The sequence below is a fragment of the Phaseolus vulgaris genome, chromosome 4, assembly GCF_051622355.1.
Source record: "Phaseolus vulgaris cultivar YP4 chromosome 4, ASM5162235v1, whole genome shotgun sequence".
NCBI lineage: Eukaryota > Viridiplantae > Streptophyta > Magnoliopsida > Fabales > Fabaceae > Phaseolus > Phaseolus vulgaris.
The window spans coordinates 31471356-31488375 of record NC_143501.1 but is presented as its reverse complement, the minus strand read 5'-3'; the positions used below and the strand labels follow the sequence as shown (position 1 = coordinate 31488375).

Below are 17020 nucleotides of genomic sequence, written 5' to 3'. Positions count from 1 at the left end.
ATTTTTGTAATTATATGATTTGTTTTTTTATATAAAAGTTATTAGATAATTGGTAAAATGAGATATGATACCCATGTAAAAAATAACGTGGTCAGTTTTTATTAATAAATGATATATATCTTTTAATAAATCATAATAAACTATTAAATTATTTTTATGCCATCTTTTATAAAATTAAAATATATAGCATCTATAATAAAATATCATATATAGGTTTAGGTCTAAAAATTATAAGAGTAAATTTTATGATTAACAAAAAATTAACTAAGGAAAAAAGATGAAGGTGACCATGTACTGTGGTTGAGGACACTGTTTATATCCCTCGTAAAAGAAAAGAACCTTGCGGCTGCTCTGTTGCAAATAGCGTAACCGACCGCCGATTCAATCTAGTGTTTTGACCGTAGCTCTCTCAGGTTCTTCCCTTAATCCCTCTTTAATTTTCCTTTGTTAATATTTATTCATTTCGATGTGACTCTATGTTAGGGTTAGGTTTAAATTCGCTTTGGATTCATCGTACGCATTTGTCGATTCGTGTACGATTTCCTCCCTTCTCCCCCATTTTCCGTCATCGATGATTGGAATTTCGTTTTACCTTGATTCCCTGTGCTCTTCTCAGGGTTTCGATTTCGAATATGTAATTTATATTAGGTTTGGGCTTGAAGGATTTATGACGTTTGCTGTGTGTTTTCTTGGGTTTCCTGGTGCCGAGAAACAATTTTGTTTGGATGTATGCACGTGACTGTTTTCCTGCTTTAAGTTCGTTCGTAATATATAGGAAAAAGAATGATAATCGAGTTAAAGTTTTAATTAATGCTTTTGATTGTAAGAAATAAATTTCTAGCTGTGGTGGACCGTGGGAACTGGGAAGTGAAATTCCAGGGAGATATTTTCACTTCTGGAGCTGATGGAATTGGGAATGATATTTTGTTTGGAATTACTAACCAAGGACATTTAATTTGGATATATCCTATGTTACTGGCACTAGAACTGTCTGAATTAAGTAGAGAACAGGTCTGAGTGCTGAGTGCCCTTGTTGTAACTTGTGACTGTTGAGAACCAGCTAAAAAATGTATACTTTGCTGTGTGGATTTTTATCGTTCTGTACATTTCTCTGCATGTATGCTTTAGAGGTGCATATCATCAATATTACATCAATCACATGGAAAGAATTAGAATATGAATGAATGATGGAAAGTAAAGATAGCCAGATAGTTACTTTACTTCCACAAAATTGAACTTGAAAACAGAAAAAAGAAACCACTTACGGTCGTAATGTGCGAATGTGCATGTCTTGATCATAAATATCAATTGTTTTGCAAAAGCTACGGGCAACGGCTGTCTTGATAAAGTAACAACTGAACACAATTAGTCAAACTCGCGATTTTGACTAACATGGTGTGAATCAGAAGAGTTACGTGTTGAATTAAGCATCAGAGTGTTCTGAAACTGGTTTTGTAAATCAAATTGTTTTTACAAAAATAATAGTGAATTTATGCTCCTAATTTTATTATTTTATTAATTATAGTATTAAGTAGTGGTGAGCATGGTAGTCAAAATCGCGAGTTGCATCGTAAGATCGTACAATTTTACGATATATACTCATGGTGCCGATCTGCGATCACCAGAATAATATGATTCCGGCAGATCGCGTGGGATCGGCGTTGCAAATCGCAACTCGCGTGGGATCGTCGAGTTTCGCGATGCTGGAAATCTCCACATGCAGCGCTTCTTACATGGTTGGTGCGGCAACATTTACAGTGTCGCGACGCAACGGCGTGCGGCACGGTGGCTGTGGTGTGGCAGCAGCAGATGGGGTAGTAGATATTAGGGTTTCTGTTTAAGATGGAGGAGTCTGCAGCAGTAACATATGGGCTCAATAAGATAAAAAGCCCAAATAAGTGAAAAGAATCCACTTACTGCATAGTGAAAGAAACTACTTAGTGCAAATTTAATTTTTTTACTGAAAACGTAACAACTTCTCCAATAGAATTAATTTTTTTAATCCAGTGCAGTCATGAATCCTGCTCTCATCCCCCCTTCCCTTTCAACTTCCCCATTGCAGTCATGACTCTTACTCTTTTCTCCCATTTCCTTACACTTAATTAGGTACTCTTTTATATATTATGAGATTCAATTATGAATTTCATAAAATTTGTAGGATCTTCGATTTACGATTCATGTTTATCTATCCGATCCTTAGTAAGATCTCGATTTTGACTACCTTGGTGGTGAGGCGGTAGAAAAGGAATGGGGATGAAGCAAATTTGAGGTTGAAATTTCCCTTTTTGTTGTTTTCATGATTTGCTTTTTAATTTCTGATTTGTGGCCATCCCTATTATTCAACCGCTGATTAGGGTTTAATTTTGATACAATTGTGTTATATGCTTTGGGCATCAAAATTGTCAGAGCAGAAGTGGATTCAGCTCTTGTTTCATCCTTAATGTGCAGAGGTTTCTGTGGTTGGTGTGGAGCACTAGGTTTGGCTTTATAATAGTCTTCAAATGTGTGAGCATGAACTTTGTTTTCGTGTGTGAAACAATTATGTGCAGTTTCTGTGTAGCATAGTCAGGTGATTTATGAAGTTGAGTCTAGGGACTGTGTCTCTCTCAAGGTTACCTGTCTTGATGGACACCATCTGAACTTATGCACAATTTGTTGTTTTCTTACTAGTTAGAAATGTTATTTAAAATTTCAGTAGATATGTTTTGACTGTATTCTTGACCTAATCATATTATGGTTTAAGAGGGGTGACTTAATCATTGTGCATAGGCTTTGCATATCATTGCCTAATGAATGATTGCTGCCTGTATTTGAATCAATTGCTCTTGTAGATCAAAGGACTAGTGTATTTTTATCTCACTTTGGACCTTGTGAGGTTGCTTTCTTACTATGTCATTAATGTTATCGGACGCTTCACTTACCTTCTCAATTAGTTTTAATATTGTTTATGGTGCTATAATTATAAGTTTTCCACCAAAAGCAAAATCATTGTGAAAGTGCTTGTTTTAGTTGTCAAAACTCTTGTTATTTATATATTATTTTTATTTTTTGAGGTAAAGGAAGATTATTGATTCAAATATGTTTTGGGTGAGGTTTCAGGGAAAGTTTGTTCCTTTTATCAAATTATTTTCCTATATGCCACACTGCTTTCCCAATCAACTGGAATATGGATGCACAAGCCAAGAAAAAGGCTTTGTTTCGTGCTAAATTGAATGCCCAGAAGAAGGAGAAGCGTATAGAATCTCCCCTTGTGAGGTTAGTACTTGGTGCTCATCATGTAATTTTTCCATTCCCCGCGTCAATTTATTTTACCCTTCACAAATTTGCATATGGATTTTTCTATTTGTTATATGTTATATGTTATGCAGTGTCAGTTATTCAGTTTATATATTCACCCTTCATGGTTTTATTTATTATTCTTCTCAAAATGACACTTAGGTTTTTAAATACCTTCTGTTTTTAAATTGAGTTATGCCTTTTTATTTAGTTGTTTAATTTTCTGCTAATTACATGGCAACTATATCTGAATATGCCGCAATGTGTACAATATCCATATTTACTCCTATTTTGATTTGTATCCGATATGTTGACATGCCTCTTCCTGGCTCAGCATGAAATTAAACATTAACGAGATGATTTATTTAAATTATACCGGTTACTATTTGACAGTTTCTGTGAATATACTTTCAGGTATAATGAATTTGATCAACCTGTTTGCCGGGTTTGTGGTGTTGTTCTGAAGTCTGAGTCTTTATGGGATGCACACCAAGTTTCTCGTAAGCATCGTGAGGTGATTTTGAAATCTTATTCTTGGTGTGTATTTGTTCACAGTAGTCAGTAACACTATAGAAGAATCACACAGCATAGCAGCCCAGAGCTGCTATGGGATTCACATGGAAGAACAGTTCTCAAAAGCAGCCATAATAGAAGCTTTTTTGCATGCTATAATAGTGGAACCAAGATATACACTTAAAATTTAAAAAGCCATTTTGCCCCTTAAATATTTCTGTTTAGATCTTAAGTTTTTATGGGGTATAACTGTGACATCTCCCTCATTTTCTGCTGCATGTTTGGCTTCAGAAACATAATATTAAGATTTGAAATCTTCTTCCTTGATCATCCACACAAACACTTACCGTTGTTTCAACCCTTTTTACTGTTTTTTTTTTTTTTGAAAAGTTAGTACTGGTTTGGTCTTTAGTCCGTTTTTGCTTCTTTCTGCATTCTTCTCAGATTACATTCTACTAATTTATCTCAAGTGCTCTGTTCTTTTTCTACATCATCTTTTATTTTTCGACTTAATTACTATGTTGTTGATATTAGATTGTGTGTGCAAATTGTCTTATTAAGTTATTATTTATCAAAAATTTGTTTAATTTTTTCAATTTTATGTTTTAGTATTTATGTTTGAAGTTATAGTTTAAATTATTTAGTTTGTATTATACTTTATAATGTAACAGATACACTGATTTATTATGAAAGGAGTAAAAGATACAAGATAACATAAGACTATATACAGAGCTCGGTTATAAGCTTGTTGTAACTCTCTAACAGAACAGCTACACTAACCAAGAGTACTGTCGCTGTAACAGAAAACAGTTGTCTAACTGAAACAATGCCAATAGACCCAATAGATCCAACACATGTCAAACAGAGTATTAAGCTCACCCCCCTGCAAATTCAAGGGGGGCTGAGAAACCAAAGGCATCTTGGTTACATTACATTGAATTTTTCTCTCAAGAAAGAAAAATCTAGTAGGAGATAAAGGCTTTGAGAAGATCTGCCCACTTATCTTGACCAGGAATGTGTTGAACAACAATCTACTTGTTACTAACTTTTTTTGTGTGAACAAAGAGCACATGAAGCTCCATGTGCTTGGTTCTAACATGGAGAAGAGGATTGTGAGCCAAATTAACAGCACTGAGATTCTCACATAGAAGTATAAATAGGAACTAAAGTTCCTTGAGAAGAGTTTGTATCCACAATGTCAGCTGTAGCAGCTGCTAAACTACTATACTCAGCTTCTATGCTAGATCTTGAAACCACAGTTTGTTTTCTTGACCACCATGAAACTAAATTAGGTCCAAGTAAATGGCAGCCTCTGAAGTAGATCTTTTGTCATCAGACTCTGTTGCCCAATCAACATCATAAAAAACTCTAATGTCTAGAGGTTGATGTGGAATGGTAGGATGAAAGATGAGACCACAATGAAAGGCCCTTTTAAGATATTTCAATTTGTTGACATCAAAACACTATTTAGGACGAGTTAGAGTAAAACATACTTCTTGGAGATCCCACATTGACTAAAAATATGATTAAATTATAGTTTATAAATGGGTGCAAACCTCATCCTATCAATTTGGTTTTGTAGGATTGAATTAAGTTTAAAGTCCACTTTCTAATATCGTATCAAATTATATTATGGTTACTTTATAATATGGTATCAAAGTCTATCCTAACAAGGTCTATTGGACCTATTGTGCTCCTACTATCGAACTGCCCACTAATATCTAGTCTTACACTTGAGATGTCTAGTCCTCAGCATGAGGGGATGTGTTGGAGATTCCACTACGATTAAAGATATGATTAAATTATTGTATATAAGTGAGTGCGAGTCTTCTTATATTTGTTCTTTGGCACTTGAATTGGTTAAGTTTAGATATTACAATATCTTCATATCCTCACAAAAAGTTTGGATTTGCAATCTTCCAATTTGTTTTGCTTCGAATATATTTAAGAAACTAAGTATTTGCAATACGGGTTAGTAAAAGAAACAAATCAAAATATAATTAGAAAATCATTTCATTCAAGATAATGTGTGATGACGGAGTATTTGAGATTTTTTCAATTTATTCAAATTGTTTATGTTTAAAGATGATTGAGGGATATTCACAATATATTAAAAAAAAGATATGCACAAGATTTATTTGAACAAATCTGTTTAGAAAAAATATGGATTTTAAGGATACACAAAAAATAGGGTCCACTAGAGTCATTCCTCAAAACACAGATTTAAATCTTTTCATTTTTGGATATAATATCTATTTGATTGAACATATTTCTAATAGATATGTGTACTCAAAAGATTTTTTTTAACTGTTATAATAAAAAGTTTGTTACCCATTCAACACGTTCATAAACAAAAATGTAGACACTCAGAGGGTTTATTGTATACTATAGCTGTACAGAGCTCAATTACAAGTTAGTTGTAACTGTCCAACAGAACAGTTATGCTAACAAAATCAATACCAGTGCTGTAACAGAAAACAACTGTCTAACTGAAACAACAACACTAACAGACCCCAATACATGTCGAACAGAGTATTACACTAACACACTCGTTTTGCTATTCTTAGAGCTGGCCGCCATGTGCTTCTATCTGGGATTGATAACTCTATAACCATGTACAGGCATGTAAATTTTTAAACATCTCTTAGTGGTATTTTTTTCAAGTTAAAATCCTATCAGGTCATGTTTAGCTATTCTTAATTTTATCATTTTTCGGAAACTTGTTAAGGTTTGTTTCCCTTTGTATTTCACAACCTCTCTTACCCCCATCCACACTCCAAAATGAACTTATCTTTAAAGGCTATGATTATTTTGGGCAGGAAATAAGTAATCTGAAAGCTAATGCTGCTGGATTAACTCAACAAAATAATGCGAAGCCTGTTTCTGATACCATCATTCCCAAGGCTAAACCAGACCATCCTTTGGGCTCACAATCAAAACTTCCAGAAGGTTCGAGAGAAGTGTCTAAACCTCAATCATCATCAGTGCTTCCGCCTGGTTTTTTTGATGACAATGATCCAGGAAAGACAAGATCTGGTAAGAATTTGGTTTTGAAATGGAACTACATATTTGTACTCTTGTACATTTTCATAAGCGAGTTGCAATTACATATCACAGGTAGTGATAACAATATTTATTTTTATCTGCATATTTTTTATGCCACTTTATTAATATAATGGCCAGCTTGTCCATTTGATATTTTTATAGTAACAATTCATAATTTTAAGAATAAAATATGCTTTCATGAATTCTCATGACTAGTTTAACTTGAATGATAGAAATTTTATGAACTAGTGTCTAATTCACAATTTTCATTTGCTTATTTACACACAAGGATTTTGGTCCCTTGATTCTTCTAGGAAGTTTTGTGAAAGTCCTTTTCAGAATTTCAAACTCATTTTTTATATAAGACTGGTTTCTATCTTGAAAATCCCTTCTGTATGCTCAAAGGTCTCTCTATGGTCTAAATTTTAGTCAGAGTGAGGTGCTTAATAGAATTATAACTGATGACATATTACATGTTTGTAGCCTAGACGAGGCTGATGCTTGTTCAAAAGTGGTTCCTCATTCGGTTTTGCATTGTTTTTCTGTTACTTTTTGGAGTTCATTGCTTTATTTCCTTTTTTCTTTATGGAGGACCCTTTATCCTTCATTTTCTTTGTAATTTTCTTCTTTACATATTATGGAATTTCTTCCTTTATAAAATTAATTGTTAAGAGTAAGACATGAAATCCATGTGCTTGGGCTTTGAGATGATTATAGATGCGTTACGAAAATGATTGTAGTCTACAGTTGGCTGTACCCTGCTTGGAAATGGACTGAAAAACTTTTGGTGCTTTTTCTTGTATTCTTCCAAAATATATATTGATAAATAGTAAAAGGCATGGGATTTTCAGATTTTATTAATAGCAGTGACAAGGTCCTTTGGGTCTAAAAGTAGTAACATTATTCTCATCTTTCATTATTTGTAGTGGGTATATCTAGTTGGTGCTTTATCAAACCTTGGACTTCATGTTGATACATGTTTGATTAATAATGTCAGTTTGACGCAACTGGCAGCACTTAATATTAACTTACTTTTGCTTCATTGACATTTTTCCTTTCAGAACATTTAGCAGCCTCTGATTTAGGTAGAAAACCTGGGGTTTCTGCCAAAAATCAGACGTTAAACTTGGAGAAGGAGAAAGGTCATTTTCATGACAATAAAGCTGCAGAGTCAAATGTTAGCGAAGCCTCAACGGAGAGTAAGCAGACATCAGTCAAGACTACTGATACAGAGACACAAGTAAAAGGGAGTCTGCCTGAAGGATTTTTTGACAATAAGGAAGCTGATTTGCGTGCCCGTGGCATAAAGCTTGTTAAGCCAGATGTCAAGTAGGTTCCCCCTTTATTTTCTTGGTTGTTGCTACATTTAATTTTCATTAAATTTTTTATTTTCATGGGCAGTAAAGATAACCAAAATATTTTTTATTCTTGGGGAAGAAAAATATTGCCCATATTTAATAAAACAGAGAACAGTAAATTTTTCATTAGCTTTTTATCTTATTTTATCAACCAGAGTGATTTTGAAAAACTCTTGAAGATATTTAACTGGAAACAAGTCTAGTTCATAATATCAGATGCTGGTATCAACTTGTTTGATCCACTTATAATCACATTTAATAATGATATAACCCCTATTCTTTGAGGATTTTTCGCAAAATAATCTTGACAACTATATTTTCCTAAACAAACATAGGACAACTTTTTAATAATAAAATGTTATACTCTGATGAGTCACTAAAGTCAGTGACGTAGTTAGGAATAAAATATTAAAAGACTGTTCTCTACTGAATGTTTGGGATAGGAGGGGTGTCAAAATATAGGGACTCATTTTCTTATTTGTCTTTTCTGTCAAATGAATGAAGGTATAATTGGTGAGGGTTTTGGCTTTTTTAAAGCTAGGGGTGCACTTTAGAAGGTTTTGTGCAAACGCAAACCTCTGATTCAGGTGAAGAAAACTTCCTATAGTGCACTTTATGGATGCACCCCTCAATCTAGAGAAATCAAGGGTGAAACCATTTTATTTCTTGGTGTTTATTAGTGCGATACCATAGTCTTGGTGTTTCGTGAAAACTTTTGTTCTTCTCTATTCTGTGGAAGATCTATATAGTTAAGTAGATTGTTACTTAAAATGGCATTGTTTTAAAATCTTCTCTTAGAGACGAATACAAGGAATTTGAGAAGTTGATTCAAGAAGATTTGCAGGAGGTTGACAACCGGTTGGAGGAAGAAGAGGTGATGATCATTATTTTCTTTCTGTTATATAATTGAGCTTGTTGACTTTCTAACCTTGATATTTCTATGCACTATAAATTTGATTCATGATCAAACGTTTGTCATTATGGGCAGATTGATGCGGCCGAAATGATAGAGGAAGCTGAATCTGTAGAGCAGAAGTATGTTTAGCCGTCTTTAATACTTTTTCCCCTTTCATTTGTTCTGTTTTCCCATCTGTACTAACTAAGACACCCCTCCTCCTCTATCATTTATCCTTCTACAGGGTCTTAAGGGAGAAGGTAGAAATGTTAAAGAAGAGGAGATTGGATCTAAAATCTGCTACTGCTGCAAAGCGTAATAAATCATCTGAGGTTGTAGCCAAGGAATCTACACACGAAGGGTCATCCAGTGATGAGGAAAGTGAAGAAAATTTTGCCGTGGATTGGAGAGCACAACACTTGTAATATGTGAATAAATAGTGTAATTCTGAATATGTTTTCAAATTTCATAATCCAAATATTTTAAACATAGGTATCTTAGACCTTCCATCACCTCCATGGAGACAGGAAGAAACCATGGGGGTGCAAAAAGTAATGGGCTCAATCTTATCTTTCTCCTAAACATTTCTTAACATGGGTCTCAACACAATATGCTACTTGTAAAAGAAACCTCTTTGAGACAATTTTCTTTTTATGGTGAAGTAAGTTTCTACTATAGTATTCTTGCAAAACTTTCTTTTCCTTTTTCAGCTGTTTTTAATTTAAAATAAAATATTTGGGACATCAGCTTATATTTACTGAAAAAACGTTTTCTTTTTGAAAAATAAATTATTTTCATGAATGTATTTTTTTTTTAATTTAAGGCTAATTTTTAATATATTTTCCTTTCATACACGCTTTCTCTGTTGAGAGATTTTTTTTTTCATTCAAACAACTATTTTAGCATCACTTTTCACAACAAAATAATGATTCTAATTATACTTAATTATATAATATAATTGATGAAGAGAGATATATTGATTTTAAGAGTAACTCTAAAAAATTATTCTTCATCCATATAATTTATTTTCTTATAAAATAATGGTTTTATACAATAACTTGTGTCTTAACCATTAGACTACGATAAGATTAAAATGATGAAAACTCATAGAATTACTTTTAGAATCAATCTATCTCTCTTAGTTAATTATTAAAATAATATAATATTCGCTGTTAATCTCAAACACATTTCAATTTTCATGGATAGATTTTATTTTCAAACTAATAAGATTTAAATGAATTTTAATTAAAATAAGGTATTTAATTTTGGTAGGTTCTTGTGTAGCTTAAAATAGAGAGTGACTCCATAATTCTGGTGCATAGTCAAGCCTTTAAGCCCTTGTTAGCCCAGTGACACTGCAATTTATATAAATAATATTTTCGTAAAAATTAGAAGCAAAATCATGTTAGTCACATTATTTTAGCTGTTTTGTTTTTCTGATATTTTCCTTTCATCTGATTTAGTGTTTATACATGCTGCATATTGCTAGAATAGAAAATCTGGATTTTTACTTTTGCATTGTTCTAGTTATGAAAAAACAATTAGTTTAGTTCAACTTTTGAATTTATTATGAAGTTTAGTCAAATTAAATCAAAATAAATTCAAGTACATAATATTTACTCATTTCATTTTATGACAGTGTCAAATTGTTGTGCCTTTTTGTTTTTTGTTTTTGAATACTTTTTCTTCTATTAATGCAATTTGTTCTAAAACAGCAACGTTGATTTTTTTTCCCCAAATTACATATTATTCATAATACCTATTTAAATAGCATGTTTTTCTATTTATGCTTAGAATTCAATTTTCTAGAACAGAATTTTGACCTTTATTTTAGTTTTAAAAAAATTAAAATGGTAAGAAATTTATTATTTTAAAAAATATATTATTTTGATAAATTTATATAAACTACTAAATAATCAATTAATATTAACTAAATAATTAATATATTTTTATTAATAATAAATTTATTTGTATATTTTGTATTTATTATTTTTTAATTTTAATTTTTGGGCTTTTCTTATTATCTTAATAACTATATTTTTGATAATCAATTTATATTTCAAATTCAACTATGTTAATGCCGAAATGATAATTCTTAATAATTCAAAAAAGTACATATTTACTATATTATATCATTAACTTAAATTCTAACTTCATTTCTTTTATTTGAAAATATTTTTCTCTATTAAATTATTTAAATTTTAGACAAAAAAATATTCATTATAAAAAACATATTTTTTAACAATTATAGTTAAAAAATAAATAATTGTAACATGTCAATTTATTACCAATTTCATCTAACATAATTTAATATATTATTCCATATATTACATAATCAACTTAAAAGCTTATTAAAACCATTGTAATATTTAACAATTTTGTAAAATATTTATAATTTTAATTTTAATTTTTTAATTTTTAAATATTCTTTTTATTTTAAATACTCCTTTCTTATTTTACTTCCATAAAATCAATTTGACAAATGATAGACTAAAATTAAACATATTTATTCAATTTCAAAATATTTATTATACTTAAAAAAAATAGATATTTTAAATAAATTAGTTATAACAAACAATATATTATAAGTTTGACTTCGTAAATATGTATATTTATTTAATATTTTATATAATTGAATTAATAATTAGATTTAATTATAAATTCACTCAATATTTATTTTAAATAAATATTTAAGTTTGTAATTTTCATTATGGTATTTTTAAACAAAATTTCAATATGAATTAATTAATACGAAGTACATTTTAAATACGACTAATGCTATAAAATATTAATTATTTTTCTTGTAATGTTTTTAATTTTTTAGATTTTTCATAATTTTTTTAAATTAAAAAATTTCGTTAAAATTTGGTTCACGAAAAACTGAATTTTAATTCTATTCTTTCACAAAGATAGGTTAAAATGAAATGAATAACATTAATAATGTATTATTAGAATAGTTATTTTTCTAAAATAATATTTTAAAAAAATAGACAAGAGACCATTTCAACAATCTCTTTCTTTTATGTGTTTCTATAATGAGATTTCCATTTTTTTTCTGACAAATATTTTACTTTGATTTATTACTTGTCCTTCCACATTTCAAGGCTAGTTTAATATTTCATTAAAAAAAGTTATTAAATAAAAATTCATTTTAGTGGTAAAAGAAGTTACTATATCTATTAAATTAAAAATTATTTTATAAAATTAAAATTTATTACTAAAGTAATTTTTCTATGAATAAAATTTATAGACTAGTTTTTAAATGAATATCTAATTAATTATAAGATTTTAATTGTTAATTTTAAAATATAAAATAATTGATAATTAAAATTTGATACCAGTTTATAAATTTTTACTTATAATAAAAACTATTTTAGATATTAATAATTTTTTAAGTTTATTAAATGATATTTAATTTAATTAATGTATTTAATTATTTTTTATTGTAATTTTTAAGCATGAATTAGATGGTTTTTTACCATGACGGGGTTATTTTTTTTGCTTTTTACCAAAATGGGGTCCGTTTAAAAAAAATTACTAATTTAGGTAAGTCGTGCCAATTTGGCACGACTTCATATGCACAAATCGTTCCAATTAGGCACGACTTCTGCCTTGTCATACTGAAGTCGTGCCAACTTGGCACGACTTCTGCCCTGTCATACTGAAGTCGTGCCAACTTGGTACGACTTCTGCCACGTCATATTTTTATTTTATTTTATTGTTTATATATTGGGTAGTAAGTTATGTAATGTTAAAAATTAATTTGATACATAATTTTCTAAGAGTGTTAGTTTTAAGGAACAAAAAATTGGATAATCGTGTATGGATCATGTTTGACAGTAATGTAATACAATAAATTGATTATTTAATTAATTAAAAAATGAAGAAAATTGTTATTGAATTTGGAAATAAATAGATAAATGAAAATTTATTGTATTTGGAAAATAAATAGAGAATTATTGTTGTGAATTTGCAAAATAAATAACTTGAGAAGTAATGATTTTACAAAACATGTAATGACGAGAAGAGATTAATCAGAACTAAACAAATTAGTAAGATTCATTACAAGATATAAAATAAAAATATAAAGTTGAACTAGAAGTAAATTATTCCAATTTTTTGTTCCTTAAAAATAACACTCTTAGAAAATTATGTATCAAATTAATTTTTAACATTACATAACTTACTACCCAATATATAAACAATAAAATAAAAAAAATTATGACGTGGCAGAAGTCGTGCCAAGTTGGCACGACTTCAGTATGACGTGGCAAAAGTCGTGCCAAGTTGGCACAACTTCAGTATGACATGGCAAAAGTCGTGCTTAATTGGGACGATTTGTGCATATGAAGTTGTGCCGAATTGACATGACTTGCCTAAATTTGTAATTTTTTTTAAACGGACCTCATTTTGATAAAAAACAAAAAAAAATAACCCCATAATGATAAAAAACCGAATTAGATCCACTGATTTTTTCCTGCTTCAAACGGCAGAACGAAGTTCATAATTGATCATGATTGATAATTAATTGAAAATTAAACTCCTACTTTGTCTGATTGATAATTAATTAAAAATTAAGGTCCTAGTTTGTGTGTCTATATTTTCTCATATAATAGATTCCTTGATAGAAACAAGGTATAATCCAGCAAATAAGGTCATCATATCAATGATGTTATTTAATTATAATATTTTAGATAATTTTTATATATTAAAATAAAAACACATTAAATATCTCTACTAAATTAACTAAAACTAAGCTTAAAAGCTTTAATACAGTTAGTCATTTTTTTTCTTTATTAAAAGTGTATAAATGTTTTGAAGATAACTTCTGAACAATATATATAACAGACTTATTTCTTACTATTTCTAATACATCCATAAATATCATTTCATTTGTTCTCTCATGATGTTTCATACTTTTCAAACCTTTCTTTTTGATGTTTATAAACTATTTCCCCTTTTTCTTCTTTTGTCATGATTTTTTTTTTTATAATATATACAAGTGTGAATTACAATGATTAAGGCCTTTTCTATTTGAAGACACTTAAACATTTGTATATTTTAATAAGGTTCTTATTAGTGTAAAAATATCTGTCCTTGTAAAATAAAATAAAAAAACTTGAAACAATTTTTTATAAAAGAAAATAACTATTAAAGGGAAATTATTTAGTAAATTGGAAAAAACTATCTAAACTATATATGTAGGTATTAAATGAATAATCTAAACTCATGTATTAGTGTAAATGCTTATTGGTAAATAATATATATTTTTGTTTTTAATTTTTTACATGAGTTTTGTCTAGTCATCATGTTTTTGTTTTATATTATTTTTTATATAGTTCATATTAGTAATATCGTGTGTCCATGGGATATTAATATAGAAAGCTACTTTTTTTTATTGAAAACAAAGTATTACTATATAAATAATGCAGAGGTCATATCTCACAAAAGAAGTATAGAAATTATTTGATGCATGCTTACAAAGTAATTTAAATTAAATTTAATGCTTTCATATCATAAGGCTAGGGCACAACTGGAAAACCTATTTATAAACAAGCAAACGAATAACACATTTTAGGTAAAATATAATTTTAGTTCATAAAAATATCACAAAATTCAGTTTAATTTCTTGGTAAAAATTTAATATATTTTCATTCTTTATATTTTAACAAAAATACATGACTTTATTTCCACAAAATAACCAAAAATTGCACAATTAAAAAAATTTGAATTTAATAACCACTGTAAATTTGAAAATATTTTAGTGGAGTAAAAACATATTTTACAGTTTTTACTATAAGAAAAATAAAAACTAGTTTTAAAAATTAAAATAATTACTTAATATATATTAACTAAATTAGAGATATTTTATAAATTAGAAAATTATTGATATATGAAATAGTTTTTATTATCAATAAATTTTTTTATAAAATAGTTTCTAAATTGTTATCTTAGCTACTAACTATTTTATATTTTAAACTGATCTGTTTTAATTAATTTTTAAATACTAATTTAGAATCTATAATATTAATACATTATAGTTTAAATCTTAATATCTAATTTAAATATCAATTTAAAAATTATTTTATTAATAATAAAAATCAATTTAAATATCAATAATTTTTTAGTTTTTAAAATAATTAATATATAATTTAATCAGTATCTAATTATTTTTTATCTTAAAATTTAGTTATTATGTAATAATTATATTTTTTACTATTTCTATTGTGCATCCCTAACACAACTCAATTATAATTATTATTTTAAAAGATAATAAATATTTATTTAATTTTAGTATTGATAATATACTGTCCTTTTATATTAACATCTAGTAATTAAATTGAATTATTGAAATAAACAAAACCATGAGAATATTTAAAAAAAAAAGAGTATAATCCGGTATACTTTAAATATTTCAATAATTTAAAATTTATTTTTATCTAGGATTATACTTAGATTATAAACTCTTCGGATATAATACTTTTATGTTGGTCTGAATAAAAGTTGATTCACATTATTTAGTAAATTCTCGGATTTTAATATTATTAATAGAAAATTTAAATATATTTTAGAGAGATGATTATATTAAAAAGAATTAGCTATTTTTCATGAAGCATTAATTATAAATAAAATCGATATATAGTTTAAGGATATATAAGAAAAAAAAAACTCTTCACAAATAGTGCATAAATAGGCTTATTCTGGATTGATATTTAAGTTAATTACCCAATGATTGTCTTTATCATAAAAAAGAGCTAAACAAGCTTCTAATCTTCATAATTATCCTTATTTTTCAAATATGATTAAAACATGGCTTTGTGTGAATAAGATCGAACGTAGCTCTTCTCAAAATAGATGATGCCCTAGAGTATATCTTTATCCTTTGGTTAAAATTGTTAGTGCAAAATGACTGTGAAATCATAACAATTAATTAATTTTAGTATATTTCACATGATGATCCTTCTTCAGGTTTATATATTTTTCTGGGTATAGATGCATCTTAATTATTATAGAGCTAAATATTTATTAATTAATAACGTGTATGTTTCTAATGAAAGATAGATGTTCATTTAAAAACTGCTAAATATGTCCTGAAAAATATCAAGATTACTAGATCACGGATACATTAAAAACTAACATTATGTGTTTTTATTGGTTATATTTCCTTTAGTCATGCTTAATCTTATTTCATATATTAGGTTGTTTTTAAGAAGTGCTCCATATATATAGATTAAGATTACATGTATTATTACTAAATATTAAATTCACCTCTTTATATATTTGTATAAGTGTATTATACTATAAAAAAATAATTAAATAAAAATTAATTTTAAAAATAAAAAATAATTATTTATTATATTGATTAAATTAGATACTATTTTATATACTTTAAAAAATTATTGATACTTAAAATAGTTTCTATTATTAATAAAATTTATAAACTATAGTTTATAACTTGATATTTAGTTAGTTATAAATATTTTAATTGTTCTAAAATTAATAGCTAAACCTTGGTAGCTAATTATATATCAATTTAAAAATTAGTTTATAAATTTTATAAATAATAGAAACCACCTTATATATAATAATGTTTTAAGTCTCTAAAATATATACTTTAATTAAATATAAAAACTATGTTTTTTAATTTTTAAAATTAATTTTTATTTAATATTTTTTTATATAATAATTACACTAACTCAAAGTTATTAATAATTTACCATATGCAACCATATGTTACTATATAGTATTTGAAGATATGTTAGAGAAGAAGTCTATTTAACCACGGTTCATGTTATGGCTGTCATTATAGCATAGCATATAAGAGGCACCTTTTTTAAACTGGGGACTTACTACTTTATATCATTGTGCTTTAATAATGAGACAAAAGTTTGTGGAGCTTATTGAATACTCCCTCTCATGACCTCATCCATGT

The 17020-nt window shown here is 28.0% G+C and overlaps 1 protein-coding gene across 2 annotated transcripts; it reads left to right on the top strand.

The window, feature by feature from the left end:
- The first annotated feature begins 236 nt into the window (after positions 1-236).
- Positions 237-9762, top strand: LOC137837361 (protein ABA AND ROS SENSITIVE 1). 2 transcript variants are annotated; one of them, XM_068646340.2, is made up of 8 exons: positions 237-413; positions 3100-3255; positions 3691-3790; positions 6609-6825; positions 7896-8163; positions 8991-9066; positions 9181-9227; positions 9332-9762. In XM_068646340.2, the coding sequence occupies exons 2-8, from the start codon at positions 3167-3169 to the stop codon at positions 9510-9512; spliced, it is 978 nt and encodes a 325-aa protein (XP_068502441.1). In that variant the 5' UTR covers positions 237-413; positions 3100-3166; the 3' UTR covers positions 9513-9762. The 2 variants fall into 2 exon arrangements, with proteins under 2 accessions (XP_068502441.1, XP_068502442.1); XM_068646341.2 differs by having other exon boundaries at positions 305-413; positions 3691-3776.
- The last annotated feature ends 7258 nt before the right edge of the window (positions 9763-17020 follow it).

Excerpts from the sequence above, each read along its gene's own strand:
- LOC137837361 (XM_068646340.2), top strand. The coding sequence starts at position 3,167 with ATGGATGCACAAGCCAAGAAAAAGGCTTTGTTTCGTGCTAAATTGAAT. Across the intron at positions 6,826-7,895 it reads TCCAGGAAAGACAAGATCTG|AACATTTAGCAGCCTCTGAT; the intron begins GTAAGAATTTGG and ends TTTTCCTTTCAG. Across the intron at positions 9,228-9,331 it reads GCTGAATCTGTAGAGCAGAA|GGTCTTAAGGGAGAAGGTAG; the intron begins GTATGTTTAGCC and ends ATCCTTCTACAG.